The sequence below is a fragment of the Ochotona princeps genome, chromosome 1 (genome assembly GCF_030435755.1).
Source record: "Ochotona princeps isolate mOchPri1 chromosome 1, mOchPri1.hap1, whole genome shotgun sequence".
Taxonomy (NCBI): Eukaryota; Metazoa; Chordata; class Mammalia; order Lagomorpha; family Ochotonidae; genus Ochotona; species Ochotona princeps.
Genome location: NC_080832.1, coordinates 118,577,648 through 118,596,853, shown reverse-complemented (window position 1 = coordinate 118,596,853; position 19,206 = coordinate 118,577,648). Strand labels below are relative to the sequence as shown.

General features: G+C 43.4%; 1 protein-coding gene across 1 annotated transcript; it reads left to right on the top strand.

The window, feature by feature from the left end:
• The first annotated feature begins 7,843 nt into the window (after positions 1-7,843).
• Positions 7,844-17,062, top strand: GPX5 (glutathione peroxidase 5). The gene is made up of 5 exons (XM_058666987.1): positions 7,844-8,210; positions 11,504-11,657; positions 15,111-15,228; positions 15,671-15,770; positions 16,830-17,062. The coding sequence occupies exons 1-5, from the start codon at positions 8,124-8,126 to the stop codon at positions 17,058-17,060; spliced, it is 690 nt and encodes a 229-aa protein (XP_058522970.1). The 5' UTR covers positions 7,844-8,123; the 3' UTR covers positions 17,061-17,062.
• Positions 17,063-19,206: the final 2,144 nt, after the last annotated feature.

The following is a 19,206-nucleotide window of genomic DNA, read 5'->3' as shown; positions in this document are numbered from 1 at the left end:
TTCCCATATGGGCACTGGTTTGTGCCCCGGCTTGTTCCACTTCCAATCCAGCTATCTGTTGGTGGCCTAGGAAATCAACAGAGGATGGCCCAAGTCCTTAGGATCCTGCACTCACATAGGAGACCCAGGAGAAACTACTGACTCCTGGCTTCAGATCAGCTCAGCTCTGGTCATTGCAACCATTTGGAGAGTGAAACAGCAGTAGATTTTTTATCTCTCCTTCTCTATGTAAATCTGCCTTTCCAATAAGAACAAAAATAAATCTCTCTAGGAAAAAAAAACCAAAAGGAATAAAAGAGGGAAAAGTTAAGTATGAAAACTGAGGAGGAAGAATGACTAATAATTCCTTATGCTGTGGAAGGAATGTTTACATTGTTTTATGTGTTTGTTGTTTTACTGTTTGGTCTCAATGTTCCTTGAGATCAGATGAGAAATGGGCACATGATGGATCTTAGTTTTATGCCACTTTATCCCAGCTAGAGTTATTGCAAAAAATTGTTTTAATTGTTATCATATATTACTGTCTGTGTTTACTAGTTAGGAAATGCTGCATTTTTAACTGATTTTTGATGTTTTTGTAACAGAAGAATTATTTCAAAAACAAATGTACTTGTCTGATATGTGTTCCCTAAGTCATCTTGGTAAAATATCATAATCCACTTTGTATTCTCTTCCATCTATATTTGTAAACCATCTGAAAAACCATGCCAAACTTACGTTACTACTAATAACAGGTAATTCTAGCCAACTTGTAATTTTAAAATGTCTAAAGATCTTAGATCATTATTGAAACTACTTTATTGTTTTGTCCTAATTTAAGATTGTTTTTTGGCTCACATATTTAAATCTCAGACCATCACTGAAAATGTTTCAAGTCATCCTTATGCTTGTGCTCAAGTTCACTTCGTAACCAGGTTATTCATGTTATATTCTCATCACCTTTTTTCTATGTACTATTTAAGGTTGTACCTTTACTTTAAAATCATAGCAAACATTAGACCTTTGGGTAATTAAGTGGGTGCTTCCCTAAGTTGCTGGAGGCATGGGCTGTCCAGCCGAGATAGGTAGGGAATGTGTGCTATTTCCCCTCACCCTGCAGACTATTGTGAATTTCCCCTTTTCAAGCTATTGTGGACTGCCCCTCTAAAAACCCTATGAATGTTCTGTTCGGGACCACTCTTTTGGTAAAGGGTGTTGGTCCTGGCCGGCTGGTGAGTCAGCCAGCTGCCTGCTCTCAACCAAGAACCCAGGCTCGGATGTGCTGAGCTTCAATAAACCATCCTTGTGCACTTGGATCAACTTCAGACTCCTGATGATTTCTGGGGATCACAAAAGCTGGGCACAACAGTATAAATATAAGTAGACTACAATTAATATATTAGTTTAAGATTCATGTAATTAAGTGACCTGGAAAGCTTCAGAATTTGATAGTTGTAAAGGAAATGTCAAGTAGTATCATGCAGTATAACCAGGAGTGAGCCACAGCAGCAGGATCAGAGAAGGTCTGTCTTTCAATCAAGATGGAAACAGAAGTGAAATCTAAAGCATGGGTAGGTACCATACAGAATATGAATCAAAAAGAGACTGAGTTGGGAAAGCTTTCTCAGCAGATGGCAGGTTGTGTCAAAAATCTGGCAGGAGGACCTGGTGCAATAGCCTGGAAGACAAAGTTCTCCCCTTGCACATGCCAGGATCCCATATGTGTCCTGGCAGCCCCGCTTCCCATCCAGCTCCTTGTTTGTGACCTGGGAAAGCAGTCAAGGACAACCCAACGCCATGGGACCCTGCACCCAAGTGGGAGACCCAGAAGAAATTCCTGGCTCCTGAATGTTACCAGAAATGCCCGGTGGGTTCTCTCCTCAGCTTAGTATAGAAATAAAAAGCCGGGAATCTGTTGCAGACAGAAAAGTTTATTTGCGAAGTGACCAGGTGAGCAGGGGAGGGAGGGAAGGGGAAGCACCTCCAAAAAGCCGGGAGGTGAGGTGCCTCTCGAAAGGGGAGGGAGAGAGACACCAAAGGTTTGAGGAAGGGACTTGGGATTTTAAAACTTCCTTGACCCCTCCTTGTTGGGCAGGGAACCTACAGGTAAGAGACCACCCATTGGTGGTCTCTTAATTAATTAGAAAATGGGTGGACAATGCTGGTACTGCCCACCTGAAGGTGTGGCCAAGACCTCAGCAGGCCTGGATGGGCTCACTGAATTTGAATCAGCTCAGATCTAGCCATTGTGGCTATTTGGGGAGTGAATCAGCAGATGGGAGATCTTCCTCTCTGTATATCTGACTTTCCAATAAACATAAAATAAATAAATCTTTTTTTAAAAGAGTCTGGCATAAAACGGAATCTTGCATGATTGAGAAGCACAAATACACTAGTTTCCATTAAGTGACTATGAGTATTAGGGTATAATATAAGCCTGGAAAGAAGCACAGGGGTCAGATGACTTTGGGTGATCCTTTGCAGTGTGTGTTAGTTATAGAGTATCTTTATTTCCTGTAATCAATAAGGGCCTGAGTCACAGAATAGAGGATTTCCGGGGAGGAGGACATCTGGTTTTGTATGGTGTGGGTTGCTCAAAATCTGGCCGCTGGCTATGGACATGGTGCTCTTTCTCCCACACCATCCGCAGCCCGGTAAGGTGGGAGCAGTACACAAGGGCACAGCCTAGCAGAGAACACATCATTCTCACCACTTCCCCACCCCAACCTCCAAGAATTAAATTCAAGAGAGCAACTGTTAATCTCTCTGAAATATTCTTCCATTTCTAAACATATGGAGAATTGAATTTAGAGGGTTGAGAGGTAAGTGGATGTAAAATAAAATTTCAAGTTCATAGTCTAAGTCTACATTGTTATGACACTTTCATAAATGTCTTAATAATTAATTCACACTTTCGTTTACAACATTTTTTATTTATTTAAATTTTTATTTAAAGCATGGAGAGACAAATGTAGAGAGATCTTTCATCTGTGAGTTTATTTCCCAATGTTCGCAAAAACCAGGGTTGGGTCAAACTAATACTAGGAGGTAAGAACTCAGTCTAGATCTCCCATGAGGAGGTCAGGGAACCTAATACTTGAGCTGTCACCTGCTGCCTCCCATAGTGCACATTCACAGGGCCAGGCTGCAAGCAGAGAAACTTGGGGTCCCACACAATAGCTCAATTGCCAAGGACAACCCAAAGCCTTGGGACCCTACACCCAAGTGGGAGACCCGGAAGAAGCTCCTGGCTTCAGATTGGCTCAGCACCTGCCATTGAGGTCACTTGGGGAGTGAATCACTGGACGGATGATCTTCCTCTCTGTCTCTCCTCCTCTCTGTATATATAACTTTGCAATAAAAATAAATAAATCTTTTTTAAAAATAAATCTTTAAAAAGCAAGCAAGTAAGCAACTTGGACTCAAACTAATGCTCCAAGCAGAGATTTCATGACTGAGCCACAATGTCTACCCCTACTTTGCCTTTCTCAATTAATTTTTCCATGGTAAATTTGAGCTGATAATGTTCACTTTTGTACCCGTTGTACTTTTTTAATTGGCCAGTTGTGAAGGAGAACTGAAATTGTTGATGTGAAAAGAGACTTGTTATAGAAAATACTAGAGACCTCAATTAGGAGTAGATGACACATAATTAAATTTAGGACATCTTAAAATTTCTGTCTGATAATGCCATATAATCTACACTGAGCCAGCAATCACAAGAAGTTCTTGTGACAATTGATTTCAAGATCAAACGGTCTAACCTGAACAGTCGCACTTGGAAGAAAGCAAGAGCTACAGCTCATCTGAGAGATGTGGGAGGAGCTGCTGGGAGAAACGACTAGGAAGGAGGTGAACAGCATGTCAGAGGAGCCTTGAATGCCATGTGGAGGTTCTGGATTTGAGGCCGTAATGAAGTTGCCAGGATGACTGCCAGATACCATCAGATAGGCATGTCAGGTTTTCAGCGACGACAGAGTGGAGGTAAAAAAAAAAAAAGCAAAGCAGCAAAAGGGAAGAGCCTAGAAGAGGGAAGGCAAGAAGATGATTTCCTCCTTTTTTGGACATATGACCCTGAAGAGAGGCAAGAACTCAGCTACAGCTTGGGGGATGTGACATGCAGTGTCCTCTCTGTAGCCTCTTTCTGACGCTAAGCTCCCAAGACGAGTTCTTAAAACACAAAGACCTGAACAGATAGGCTTTTTATGTGACCATCAAGTTAGAGTTTATGTGGAAGGTTTTTCTTGCAGTTTAGAAGTTAGTGATTGTGTGATGAGCAAAGATAACATGGAAATTGAAGAATTGATAGCAGCAGGGGAATGGCAGTATGTAATAAGTTTATTGTCACAAACACATGACTTTTGACTAAATTAGCTTCTCTAGTTGAGTGTCAGTTTCTGCATCTGTTAGACTGACAAGGGTTGTTGACTTTGGGTCAGGTCCAATTCTGGTAGTTCACATAAACAATTGTTTTGGGAAAAAGAAAAAAGAAAAAAAAAGCTATCAATTTGTTGGTGTTTGTGACATTCTACTAATTTTACAGATGAATAACAGAACAGCTTGCCTAAGGGCATATGGCTTGGGAAAGGCTCAGGAACTAAAATGCTTTTGAAGCTTGATATTTTCATCTCTGCGATTCTTGGAACTGAGAAGTCATGGGAAGGTCAGAAGAGCCAGTCTTGCATGGGGAGGAGCGGGAAGCAGGAAAGCCAGAGGCCAAAAGGAGCTTTGGGGGGGATTTGTGGCTGGATCAGCTGTCTTGGATCAGGGCTCTTTCCCCAGATTAGAGGCCTCTGAGAAGAGATCAGAAATCTAGAACACACAACTTGCCTTTTCCAAGAGTGCTGGTGAATGCCCAGCCTTCATCAGCCGACTCTGGAGTTGAAGGAGTTGAAGGCAGCTTTGTGTGGGGATGTGGAAGAGGCAGAGCTGGTGGAGGGGGCTGTATGGAAAGGAACCAGCAAAGCTGAGCTGGCTGCACAATCCTCCGGGAGGAGGGGGAGGAAAGGAAAGGAGGGATACACAGGAACAAGAGCAAGCTTATTGACTAATCCAAGTCCTTATCAGCACCCCCTTTGTTGTTTCATTAGAGCCAGGTAGTGGTTCAATGTAGTGACAGTGTTTGCTCTTGTGGTTATCAATTTGCTGCCTAAGCCTCCTATGTGTTAATTCTGTGAAATGCTTAGCTGCAACATAAGGCCAACTTTCTTATCTGTGTAAGCTTTCTTGCCACTTCTCCTTTGAGATGTAGGAAAATGGGGATGCATTAGGGACAAAAAAAAAAAAACTTAATAATGTAATGAGAAGCCTTGCACAGCCTAGTGATGACAAAGTGCCATAAATTTAAGAGATTAATCCAACCCTTTGAAATTGAGGTCCAAACAGGGGGAACATGTCAGTGGTTAACTTGTTAAACTTCTAGGAACTGGTAGTTTAATGAGAAAGGCACAAATTTGTTAAGAATGTAAACAAAATGCACTTTAAACCGTTTAAATACACCTGTATGGTAAGCGGAAGGTGGAAGGCAGTTTGGAAATCAATGGAGATAAAATATAAAAGAAGGGAGGTGCCCTGCAAGGGTAAATGATTATGAATGTAGGTTTGGGCCCGGCGGCGTGGCCTAGCGGCTAAAGTCCTCGCCTTGAACGCCCCGGAATCCCATATGGGCACCGGTTCTAATCCCGGCAGCTCCACTTCCCATCCAGCTCCCTGCTTGTGGCCTGGGAAAGCAGGAGAGGACGGCCCAAACCTTTGGGACCCTGCACCCGCGTGGGAGACCTGGAAGAGGTTCCTGGTCCCGGCATCAGATTGGCGCGTACCGGCCCGTTGCAGCTCACTTGGGGAGTGAAACATTGGATGGAAGATCTTCCTCTCTGTCTCTCCTCCTCTCTGTATATCCGGCTTTCCAGTAATAATAAAATCTTTTAAAAAAAATGATTATGAATGTAGGTGCACGAGTACTAAGACATTAGCATCTAGGGTCCGACAGCGTGGCCTAGTGGCTGAAGTCCTCGCCTTGAACGCCCCGGGAACCCATATGGGGGCCGGTTCTAATCCCGGCAGCTCCACTTCCCATCCAGCTTCCTGCTTGTGGCCTGGGAAAGCAGTCGAGGATGGCCCAAAGCCTTGAGACCCTGCACCCGCGTGGGAGACCCGGAAGAGGTTCCAGGTTCCCGGCTTTGGATTGGCACAGCACCGGCCCGTTGCGGCTCACTTGGGGAGTGAATCATCGGACGGAAGATAAATAAATCTTTCAAAAAAAAAAGACATTAGCATCTAAGGTCCAAAAAATAAGACTTGACCAACCTCAGGGGAAATGAATTGTAAATATTTATTTATTTTTATTGGAAAGGCAGATATATAGACAGAAGGAGAGACTGAAAGATCTTCCCTCTGCTGACTCACTCTCCAAGTGCCCCCAATGGCCAGAACTAAGCTGATCAGAAGCCAGAAGCCAGAAGCCAGGAACTTATTCCAGATCTCCCATACAGGTACAGGGTCCCAAGGCTTTGGGCTGTCCTCTGTTGCTTTCCCAGGCCACAAGCAGGGAGCTGAATGGGAAGTGGAGCTGCCGGGACATGAACTGACACCCATATGGGTTCCCGGTGCATGCAAGGCATAGATTTTAGCCTCTAGGCTACTGCACCTAGTAGAGGTAGCTGGGGGAAGGGAGTGGAGAGGGTATGTGTATGTGTGCGTGTGGAAATTTTACACAAATATGTTCTCCATATAAACCAGAAATTCTAGGGCTCCAGCTTTGCATCCCTCACCCCCACTAACTTTTTCAAAAGATAATTATTTAGTTAAAAGAATTACAGAGAAAAGGAGAGATTGTCCACCTGCAGATTCACTCTCAAAATGAGTACAATAGCCAAGGCTGGGCCAGGCTGAGGCCAGAAGCCAAGATTCAGGAGCTACTCCCCGTCTCTCTCACGGGTGCAGTGTCCCAGGCACTTGGGCCATCTGCTTTCCTGGGCCACCAGCAGGAAGCTGGACTGGAAGTAGAATAGCCAGGACTCCATCTGGTGTGCATATAGGATAGCAGAATGGAAGGCAGCAGATCAACCTGCCGCACCACAGTGCCCACTCCATTCTAAAATTTTAACCAAGACTAATTAATTTCTTGTTGGAAACTATTGCTGAGTGGATGAGCTTGTATGCTGCTTACAAGGCAAAGCATCTTTATTCTTAGAAGAACTTGCACCTCATTTCTCTGACACCTCTTCAGCCCTGAATATTCTCAGAGATGACAAATTATACCTGCAAATTTCTGTAAATGTATAACTATTTCAAAACAAAAAGTTCAGAGACAATTATTTGCTTGAAAAAAAATCATTGCACTCAGCAAGGCAGGCTGTCCTTTAGAAAGTGAGCAGTGTTAATACTGCCCATCCTCTCTCCTGGTGTGTAAGAATGTCTAGCATCACACTGCGCCCCATTTGCTATCACCATGCCAACCTGATAAATACAGAATGCATCTGTTTTTATTTATAGTTCTTTGATTATTGGAAGAGAACATTGCTCCTACCACAAATGCCAGCACTTATTTTTCTAATGCTCATTTTTCTCTTGGTCTGAACTGTTGTGTTTTTTTTTTTATTTACATGCACTTGAAAGCATTTGTAGAATGAGTATATTAATGCATTGCCTTCACATATATTGAGACTATCTCCCCAACTCAGATCAATTTTTTTGCCGACTTTTAGTCACATCCTTGTTGGTCGATCCTCTTATAATATATTTTTTTTAATTTCAAAAACAATGTTAGGATGAATCTGTGCCAACCCATGTGCTGTGACTTTAGTGTCTGGGAGCCTGAGTCAGCACCTAGACACTCCAGCTGCTCAGGTAAGACAAACATCTGTCAGAACTAAAGGAGGTTTGCTGCTGTCACTTTTCACAGTTCTGTCAGAACGGATGTGCGTCCCAGGTCCTCACTGCTCTGGTGAGCCCAGAGTGTTCCTGGGGGTGTAGTTAAGTGAGGATGTGGTTTGAATTCTATCATTCTCATGCCCCACTGGGATGATGGGAGTTTGCTACTCTGCAATTGGTCTGTGTGGGCTTAGGTTAGTTTCTGTTTAAGTATCAAAAGTCTGCAGGGGTGTGCAAAGACCTCGCACAATATTGATCTACAAGTGCTAATCATGGCTGCACAAGTACAAGCCTTTTGTCTGGTCCCTCTTCTCCTGGCTGGCTTCGTGCAGACAAACCCCAATCCAGAGAAGATGAAGGTGAGTAAGCCTTGGAAGGGCTTCTGTCATACTTCCAGGTCTTTCCCTCCAGACATTCTTACAAGACTCTCACTGGTTTTTTTTTGCCCCCTCTTTATAGTTTCCCCTAAACTTTCATTTGCTTCTTCTTGATTCTTCTTCACTCTTGCAAATGATGCTCCTTGAGTTGAATATGGATAAAGGAAAAATGGTTTCTGGTCTTTTTGATCCATATTCTCCATGTGGGGGGCCCCTGCCTGTCACTCCATTCACAATAGTATTTGCATCACAACTGGGCCTGAGGTGTGGAACAGTCAGGGTCAGCGTAGACAGAAATCCCTGTGCGTGGGGAGCCAATTCAGTTATCACTTGGCAAAACACTCAGGGAGAGGAGAAAAACCATGTGCAAGTTTCCTGGATGAGGTCGGAGACCTGTCAGAGAAACACAGGACACATGAAAAAAGTAACCAAACGCCTAGAGCAAATGTGTTTCAAGTCAGGTGTCTCGAATTCTGGCCTTAGTTCTACTCGCAATTCCAGTCTCATTCTCTTACTGAAACAAACAAACAAACAAACAGGTATATAGTGCACAGGACATTCTGATTTATAAAGTTGGGGGCAGTCAGCTTTCATGCACATAGTAGGTTGCCACTTTTGGCCTTAGAAAATCATTTCACCTTGGTTAGCCTCTGATTTCTCATTATAAATGTGTGGGGAAGAGTATCTTCCTGAAGAGTAGGTGAGCACACTGTTATGGTGCTTGTTATAAGGTGTTCCACAAAACATAGCTCTGATAAATCCCTTTCCTCTCCATTCCCGCTCCATTTCCCCTCTCTCTCATTCCCCCAACTCCCACCAGTCCCCAGCTCTAAAGTTAATTAGACAACTTCCAGAAAACTTCTAGGAATGCTATGAATTTTATGTTACCTAGTGCTGCCTAATTTCATGGGGATGCTCCAACTGTAGAGTTTGCTTAATAAAAGCTGGATCTAGAGGTGGTTGAGACATTTCACACAGATTCAAGTAAATTTACAACAGCAATCAGTATTAGAAGGAAACCCCTATATGCTCTATGTGATTTTTGTTGCAGTTACAAAAAAAAAAATTCCAAATGCTTAAACATGTTTATTTTACAACCAGGCATCATAGAGATAAGATTGGGTGCGTTCATATAATGTTCCCTTTCTTTAGGCCAGTTTTGTTTATGCATATGTGAGCATAACACATTAGAAAAAGCTGCATAAGCTTTGTAATAAGTCAACCATTACTTGCTATAACCAAACATATGAATCAGATTACAGTAACTATTAGGAGCTAAAATTCCAAATAGCATGACACAAAGTCTTGTGAAGGGTCCTTGGAAAATGGTGGGACGCCTTGTGGGAGGAAGAAATCACAGGTTGACGCAAGAAACCAGAAAATGCCTCCTGGCTGAGGCTCACGCCTTTACAACAATCTGCTCATGGAAACTAACCAGGGTCCTTTAGAAATATCAAGCACTGACCACACAGCCTCAGTTGATGGAAGACTTTCTCACTAAGTCCCACCCCTTAAAGGTTCCACACCACCTCCCAAGACATCCCAGTACATAAACATTTGATGGTGCGGAGTAGGACAGACAACACATCCAAATTCTTCCCTAGATTAGAGAGCCTGAGTTGCTACAATGTGGGTGTTACTGACAGAATCAGTAGTTGGCAGGGTTGTTTTGGTGTTTTACATTCCTCCTTCTCTAAGCAGGGGCAGACGGCTTTTGACCAAAATCCCTTCTAATTCACTACACTTCCAAAATGTGTAATTTAATCTTAGCTTCAATTTGCATCTCCCTTATCAGAAAATGACCTTCTTTCTTTTCTCTAGCCAGTCCCTCACTGCTTTATCTAACTGAAAGGTTTGGATGTAAAACTTCATTTCTTTCTTTTCCTTCCTTCCTTTCTTTTTTGCATTGCATTTGATATTTTGATAACTTATTTTCAACACCAACATCACACTAGAAAGTCTAAAGCAAGCAGCTAAAAAAAAAAATCATGAAAACTTAGCACTAAGAGCCCTATTTAAATTCCAACTCACACACACAAGAAAGAAAAGAAAAAGGGAAAAAGCAGGGGAAGGTTTCCACAACGCTCCTAACAATCCTACCGAGACAAGTGGGTGCTCTAACAACCATGGGTTCTTTTTTATTTTAAACCAACTGTTAAAGGATAGATGGTGAACCAAGCCTATATCCCTGTAATAAAAAGAACAACTTGACTGCTTGTTGTTAAAAAACAAACAAACAAATAAACAAACAAACAAAAAACCACATTATATTTGTAACTCACAAGACCCAATCTTTAGTCTGGCTTTTTTTTTTTTTTTTGTCTCATTTGAAACAAGGGTACTTGAAAAAGTTTTGGAAATAGAATTAAATGATGTTTGTTTGGGTACAAAATTTTTAAAAATCCATCCATATCAAAGGTCTTCAAAAGGTATATAAAAAGTACTCGTTAGGAAAAAGTTGTGTTTGGATTTTGAACTTTTTTTGTATCAAACTAAACTGACCTTGGGATCCACACCGGGGCACAGTGGATTAAGTTGCTGCCCGCAATGGCAGGATCCCATTTTGGGGAACTGGTTCTGGGTTGCTCTTCTTCCAAATTCAGCTCCCTGCCAATGTGCCTGGGAAAGCAGTAGAGAATGCTCCAAGTATTTAGGCTTCTGACACTCACATGGGAGACACTAATGAAACTCTAGGCTTCTGGATTTGGCTGGACCACCCACAGCTGTTGCCAGCAGAGAAGTGTCTCTGTTCCACTCCCATCATTCTGTTTCTTAAATAAGTAAATGTCAAAAAACAAAATAACCTTACCCTTTAACTCCATTTTGAAGTCACTTCACATTATCCTCTGAATGGTTTTTTTTTTGGGGGGTTTTTTTTTTTTTTTTTTTTTTTTAGATTTTTATTATTATTGGAAAGCCGGATATACAGAGAGGAGGAGAGACAGAGAGGAAGATCTTCCATCCAATGTTTCACTCCCCAAGTGAGCCGCAACGGGCCGGTGCGCGCCGATCCAATGCTGGGAACCAGGAACCTCTTCCGGGTCTCTCACGCAGGTGCAGGGTCCCAAAGGTTTGGGCCGTCCTCAACTGCTTTTCCAGGCCACAAGCAGGGAGCTGGATGGGAAGTGGAACTGCCGGGATTAGAACTGGCGCCCATATGGGATCCCGGGGCGTTCAAGGCTAGGCCACGCCGCCGGGCCCTCTGAATGTTTTAAAAGAATACCAAGATGTCATCGTTGTTACTAACATAATTATTATTTTTAAAAATCTTCCAGATGGATTGCGACAAAGGCGTGGAAGGCACCATCTTTGATTATGAGGCCTTCACTCTGGATGGAACGGAAAAGATCCGGTTCAGGCAGTATGCAGGAAAGTATGTCCTCTTCATCAACGTGGCCACCTACTGCGCTCTGACAGACCAGTATCCTGGTAAGATTCCAAAGCCTGGTGTCTTTGGGACAAAAATTACCAGCTGATTCTATTCCAAATCATGTAGCCAAATAAATACAATCAATTGACTTCACCCCAGTCTTTGATTCTCTTCCCACTCACCCCTTACCATGCCAGAAGTTGGCAAACTGTGTCCAAAGGCCAAATTTGGCCAGCCTAATTTTATGAATACAGTTTTATGGAAGCCAGGTCCATTAGATCACATATATCAACAGCTACTGTTACACTACAAGACAAATTTCAGTCATTGTGTGAATAGTAGTGACAGAGACCAGGTGACATACAAACCTTGAAATACTGATTTTCTGCCATTTAATGGGGAAAAAATTGTTGATCTCTTCTCAAATTCTTGCCACTGCATTTTCTGAGGTTCTACCATCCAAGAATTAGAATTCTGTCAGAAGAAAAGTTTCCCTGGCAACTACAGAAGACAGGACCCATGTATTTGAGAGTTTGCTAGAATGATTTACAATAACAAGCAAAGAAGAAAAAAAGACCTCACATCTGGGACGGCATTTGTCTGTGGGAAGGGCAGGTCATGGAGGCCACAAGGGCAATACTTCCCCTTCAAGTCCAGTGCTTTAACATCCTACTGATGTTCAAGGAGAAATTTCTTTTCTCCAAAATTTAGACCATTTGTTTAAAAGCCAATTAATAGCAAAAAAGATGAGTTATGCAAAAGACAAATGTATTTCATGTATTTGAACTAATTAAAAACGAGGCCGAGAGTGATGGCCTTGTCCTCACCTTGCATGTCTGGGATCCCATATGGGAGCTGGTTCGTATCCTGGCTGCTCCGCTTCCCATTCAGCTCCCTGCCTGTGGTCTGGGTAAGCAGTGGAGGACGGCCCCAGAGCCTTGAGACTGCACCTGCTTGGGAGACCTGGAGGAGTCCTGGCTTCGGATTGGCTCAGCTCCAACCATTGTTGCCACTTGCAGAGTAAGCCAGAGGATGGAGGATCTTTATCTCTGTGTATCTGCCTTTCCAACAAAAAGAAGTAAATCTTTTTTTTTTTTAATGCCCTCTTTTAGTTTTAAAAACAATATGTTATGAATAAGGCTCAAAACCCAAAATAAGTTAAATCCTCGCCTTTCATGCACTGGCATCCCGTATGGGCACTGATTCATGTCCCTGATGCTCCACTTCCATCCAGTTCCTGCTTGCGGCCTGAGAAAGCAGGCAAGGATGGCCCAAGCCTTGGAACCTTGGGGAGTGAACCAATGCATGGAAGATCTTTTTCTGTTTCTCCTTCTCTCTGTAAATCTGCCTTTGCAATAAAACCAAAATAAATCTTGAAAAAAAAACCCTCAAAATAAATAAGTGTCGGAAGGAAAAATTATTTTTACTTATTCACCGTTCCTTCAGATGACCCACACAATCATGTTTACGAAAGTTGTGGATGGTTTCCATTTCTGCTGCTTCTCCTTTCCTCAGCTAATCACATGGTATGAAACTTATTTACCACTTTGTGTCTTTTTTTTAAGATTTTTAAAATTTTTATTACAAAGTCAGATATACAGAGAGGAGAGACAGAGAGGAAGATCTTCCATCTGATGATTTGGCCAGTGCTGCACCAATCTGAAGCCAGGAGCCAGGAGCTCTTCTGGGTCTCCCTTCCCAGGCCACAAGCAGGGAGCTGGATGGGAAGTGGAGCTGCCAGGGTTAGAACCGGTGCCCATATGGGATCCTGGCGCATTCAGGGAGAGGACTTTAGCCACTAGGCCACGGCACTGGGCCTACCACTTTGTGTCTTTAAAAGGAATAAAATACTTTCATGTTCATTTTACTTAAAAAAAAGTTTTATTTTATTTTTATTGGAAAGTCAGATATACAGAGAGGAAGAGACAGAAAGGATCTTCCATATGTTGATTCACTCCCCAAGTGGCTGCAATGGCCAGAGCTATGCCAATCCGAAGCCAGGATCCAGGAACTTCTTTCCGGGTCTCCCACACGGGTGCAGGGTCCCAAGGCTTTGGGCTGTCCTCGACTGCTGGATGGGAAGCGGGGCTGCCATATGGGATCCCGGTGCATGCAAGGCAAGGACTTTAGCTGCTAGGCTATCATGCCAGACCCTCATTTTGCTTTTAAAGGCAGAATAATATTTACTGAATCATAATTCATTGTATTAATTATTTTTTTATAAAGATTTATTCATTTTATTACAGCCAGATATACAGAGAGGAGGAGAGACAGAGAGGAAGATCTTCCGTCCGATGATTCACTCCCCAAGTGAGCCGCAACGGGCCAGTACGCGCCAATCCGATGCCGGGAACCTGGAACCTCTTCCGGGTCTCCCACGCGGGTGCAGCGTCCCAATGCATTGGGCCGTCCTCGACTGCCTTCCCAGGCCACAAGCAGGGAGCTGGATGGGAAGTGGAGCTGCCGGGATTAGAACTGGCGCCCATATGGGATCCCGGGGCTTTCAAGGCGAGGACTTTAGCCGCTAGGCCACGCCGCCGGGCCCCATTGTATTAATTATTACAGTCTCAAGAATCAAGTTATCCAGTTTCTATTCTGTACAAATGAAAAATGAAAAAATGTACATTTCTGTACAAATGACAAATGAAAAAAATGAAGTAGTTGCTCAAGGGCTCCAAGATTGGCTTCCCCATTTCTTGTGTTTATCTGCGATTATGATAAACAAGAGGGGAAACCTTGGGAAGAGGTTCTGAAGCATCATGTGGCAACAGCCAAGAATCTTCTATTTTGTAAAGAAGAGGAGGAGATACCAAGCGACTGAGCTGAGTCTGCGTGGAACAGACTAGGATGTGGCACAGGTCATCGATCCCAGAAAGGATGAGCAAAAAATGATGATGAAGGCCTGAACAGCCAAGTTAGCAAACACCCTGGTGTGGAGGAACAGAGGCCAATGTTGTGGCAGAGCATGTGGAATAGTTGAAGCAGAATGCATCCCCAGGGTTGTTGAAAGACATCAGGCAGCTCCATTCGGTATTTCTCTGGTTCTCTTTGCCTCTGTCGGGTTTACTTCGATGCTACTCTGGGTGAACCAGCCAGTGCAGGGAAGTTCAGTTCTTGGGGTCCCTTTGAAAGACTCGATCTCCCAATGAACAAGCTGAAAAGCAGCACTGTCCCAACCTTTGTTGTTAAAAAATCATCAGAATTTTGACTAAGAAAGATGACTGGACCCCACCATGGAGAAATGGAATTCAAAACTTCTGTGAGATGGACCACCTTTTTTTTTTTTATGGCAGTCTTTGGGGGATTCAGATGTGGTTCAGGTTTGCCTGCACCATCTTGGAATACAGAGCTTCTGAGTGTGTGTCTGAAGGCTGGGTCTAGCGTCGCTGTGTCATCAACAGTCCCTCTGATCAAGAGATGCTTCCTGCTTTGTAAAGCCGGTAACCTGGAATCTCTCTACTCAAGGCAGGCTCTCTAGGTAAGCCACCATGTTGGCCCTTCTCTGACCGTAGAACTGAATGCACTTCAGGATGAACTGAAACCTTTCGGCCTAGTTGTATTGGGCTTTCCATGCAACCAATTTGGAAAGCAAGAACCAGGACAGAACTCGGAGATTCTTCCTGCGCTCAAGTAAGTAAGAAATCCACTAGGCGATTTTACCATGTTCCCTTAGTTGGTGTCCTGAGGTCTCTCCATGTCAGGAATTGTTGGGGTAGGGTGGGGGTGGGAGGGTAGCAGATTGGTAGATTCAGGGACATCTGAAAATTGATTTTAACACCTTGTTGAGAATCTGACAATGTCCAGAACTCCGTCTCCATCCCTGGATGTGACCGGATGGACTGTGGAGGACAGGAGTGTGGAAATGATGACAAACTGAAGGGAACAGAAGAACAAAGGAAACGCAAGCCCAAAGTTTGGAAAGAAAAAAAAAAGAAGAAGAAGAAGACGTTTTCTTTCTCCTCCCAGCCACTTTCTCTCAGTCTCTGGCCTGTCCTGATTTTTCAAAACTTGATGTCCCCAAATAACTTCCTCACACCCTGGGACTTCCTGGGCACATTATGACTCATTGCAGGTACGTCCGTCCAGGCAGAGGATTTGTTCCAAATTTCCAGCTATTTGAGAAAGGGGATGTGAATGGGAGAAATGAACAGAGCATCTTCACCTTCTTGAAGGTAAGTGAGTGACTGTTTCTAAGGCTCTTCCTTTTGCCTAATATTCCAAGTCTAGAGTTTGTATGGTGGAAAAGGACATTACGTCTGGTGCCTAGAAGTGAACTTGATCTTTTTGGAGGAAATTGCTAGATTGCCACAGGAAAGTGATCTTCATTTCTTAATAACTACTGGGCTTGGGCTCTGAGTAGTGAAGATAGCTCCGGCGAGTGGCAACTTTACTACAACCACCTTCTCTTAGTCATGGACATTCATTCACTCAAGGTACAATTATTAAGTACCTACCAAGAACCTGGTATCTATAAGGCAGGCTAAATAAGGATATTCAGAGAATAAGGTACTGCTGCCACCCTTAATGAGTTTATATGGACAATGGAAACGTAGAAATAAATAGTTATAATGCAATACTGTACCTTTTATTAAACACTAATTTTTAGCTATAGAGAATGCTAGAACTAAAAGGACCCACAAGATCACTAGAGGCAATTGTTCTTAACTGCTGGACGTTTTATTGGAATTAGCCTATACATGTCTTCAGTAAGTTGAAGAGCATAGGTCAGTATAAGGAAGGTATTATAAATGAAACTTTTCCGACTTACAGATCTACACTTTATTCTAGGTTTATGACCCACATGTCATTTATTCTTATAAGGCTATTTTTAAATTGATCAAATTATGCTGTTTAAGTTTTTCTTATTTGATAGAATTTTTTAGTAGGTCAATCTTGTATCCAAAATATGTTTAACCAAATTAACTGGCTCGTGGAGCCCTAGGAAATCACATTCTAATCTGTCATTTACTTTGCAGAAAGGAAAGTTAAAATACTGAGGTGACATGGCTTGGTCATGGTGTTCATGATTTTGTGATGAACAGACTTTTGCTATGAAATCTGTGACAGTCTCAGTAGTTGGCATGATGGTAATGCAGACAGTTTAAAGGGTTCTTAGGAATAGCAGATTAAAGTATCTATGTGAAGGAGGAAGGAACTAGATGACTAGTGAATGCAAACTTCCTGGATCACCCATGATGCTGTCACTTGCCTTTGCCATCTCCCTGTTTCAGCACTCCTGTCCTCATCCGTCTGGGACATTAGGCTTATTAAAACATATCTCCTGGGAACCCATAAAAGTCCACGACATCCGGTGGAACTTTGAGAAGTTCCTGGTGGGGCCTGACGGAGTCCCTGTTATGCGCTGGTTCCACCTGGCTGAAGTCAGCACGGTCAAGTCAGACATCCTGGCGTACCTGAAGCAATCCAAGCCCACAGAGGACGCTGGAGCTGAAGGCAGCTGAGCACTTGAAGACCTGTTCCCTAACCCCCATTAAAAAATCCACTTCTCACCACCTTTTTTCCCTAAATGGCCTTTGCTTGAGTAAGGAACCTCTTTCCTGCGGAAGTTTCCGCTCTCCAGCAAGTATCTGTTCAGAAGGTTGCTGCTTTCCCTCCCAGCAAGAGTATCTGGGTGAAGAATAAAAGAACTGACACCTGACTTTCTCAGACCTCCTTTGGATTGAGTCATTCACACTCACCATCCTTCCACTAGGATGGTCCCGCTCACTCTCATAGCCCCAAGAGAGTGTCCCCATACATTCTGCTCACTCCTTTTCTTCTTTCCACATCAAAAATATAGAAATACTGATGGGGCTATAGTTATACATTCTGATTTCTACCATTGTGGGTGCCGTTGGATGAAATGTACTGTCAATATCCTCCTCTTTTGAGAAATCTTGATCCCTGAAAGTTTCATTGCTCCAACTTGTCATTCACCCATGGAGTCCTCAAGGTAGAGTAGGAGCAAGAATATTGTCTCACATGAAACGTGGATATTTCTGTGCTAGAAGTCACCCAGAGCCCCTCTATATTTGGCTCCACATTAACAGTTCCTATTTTTATTAAGATTATTTATTTTTATTGGAAAGGCAAAGTTACAGAAAGGAGGAAAGACGGAGAGAAAGATCTATCTGCTGGTTCATTCCCCAAATGGCTACAACAGCCAGAGCCGAGCCAATCTGAAGCCAGGACGCAGGTGCAGGGTGCCAATGCTTTTGACCATCCTACACTGCCTTTCCAAACCACAAGCAGGGAGCTGGGTGGGAAATGGAGCAGCTATGGGCTGGCAGCTATATGAGATCGCAGCACTTCCAAGGGGAGAATTATAGAAAGAGCCATCGAGCCAGTTCTTATTGTCTGACTTTTGGTACAGTTCAGTTAAGGAACATGGGCAGGAAGGTTCTTGATCTTTCATAGGGTAGAATTTCCCCATCTCAACCCTAGATTTCTCAGACTTACCACCAGCGCGGTTACTGTCTCCAATCAAAGGTGTTCTGCAGCATCTAAGAGCTCTGTCTTCTTGCAGTCTTCCTATCTCCCTCCCCCTTCTCACTTCCTCCTCCCCCCCTCAGAGACAAAAGGGCTTATTTCCCCGTATATATTTAGGAGGTTGTCACTGGAGGGCTCCTGGCTGTCAGTTTTCTTTGGGAAATAACCTCAAGCCAAGCTTGTCCCTTTTCTGGGGCAGCCTACATGAAATCCAGCAAGGGCGGCAGGGTCAAGGCCTCACTATTCAGGTTAGGACCTTCCCAGGTAGCTGCAGTGAGCTCTCCCAAAGGGTAGGCTGGTGTGTCTGGGGTCTTGCACTGCAGCCCAGTTTTTCCCTCTGGCAAATCTTGCTTTTCTGCTGTCTCCCTTCCACCCAGCTATTAATTCTCAGATGATGTTACAATAAACTCCGAGTGCAAATCTCCATCTTGGAGTTTGAATGCCAGGGAATCGATCTGCAATTTTGGGTACCAAACAATGATCTGAGAAAGATGATGCTAGGTTGACATTTTTGAAACTGATGAACAATCAGATGATGGCTAGAGCACAAGCAGCCATTGGAACAAAGTAGCAGTTATGGTTGAAACTTTCATCAAACCCAAACTAGCATGGCACATGAATGGAAAGACGCCCACTAGCACACGTGATACATTATAAGTTTAAGAAACATCCTTGGCGGTGACAATCATAGATAACAGACTTGGATGCTCCCTCCTGGAAGGACCTGGTGCGTTAGAGAAAGAAGCCCTCCTGTCCTGTAACTCCAGGACAGAAAAAGTAAGATCTCATTAGATCATCAAAAGAGTAGAGCTCCAAAGAGAGTTAAATTCCCCACATGGAATGTATTCCGTGCCAGGTTCTTGCCTTGATTGGTAAAAAAATAGGACCTTGACGCACTGGGTGGAGACTTTAGATCTGATGCCTTAGAATACCCAAATCCCCAGATTGCTCGGGCCTCAAGATGTTTTTAGAAATGTTCCTTCCCTCCTTGTGAAGAGTTAGCACATCCTGATTTGATGAATGCACAGACAACTCTACCCTGACAAATATTATGTCTCATCGGCCACTCAGCATCCCAGAATGAGATTCGAAGGAAACCTTAACAGCGTCAGGGAAACG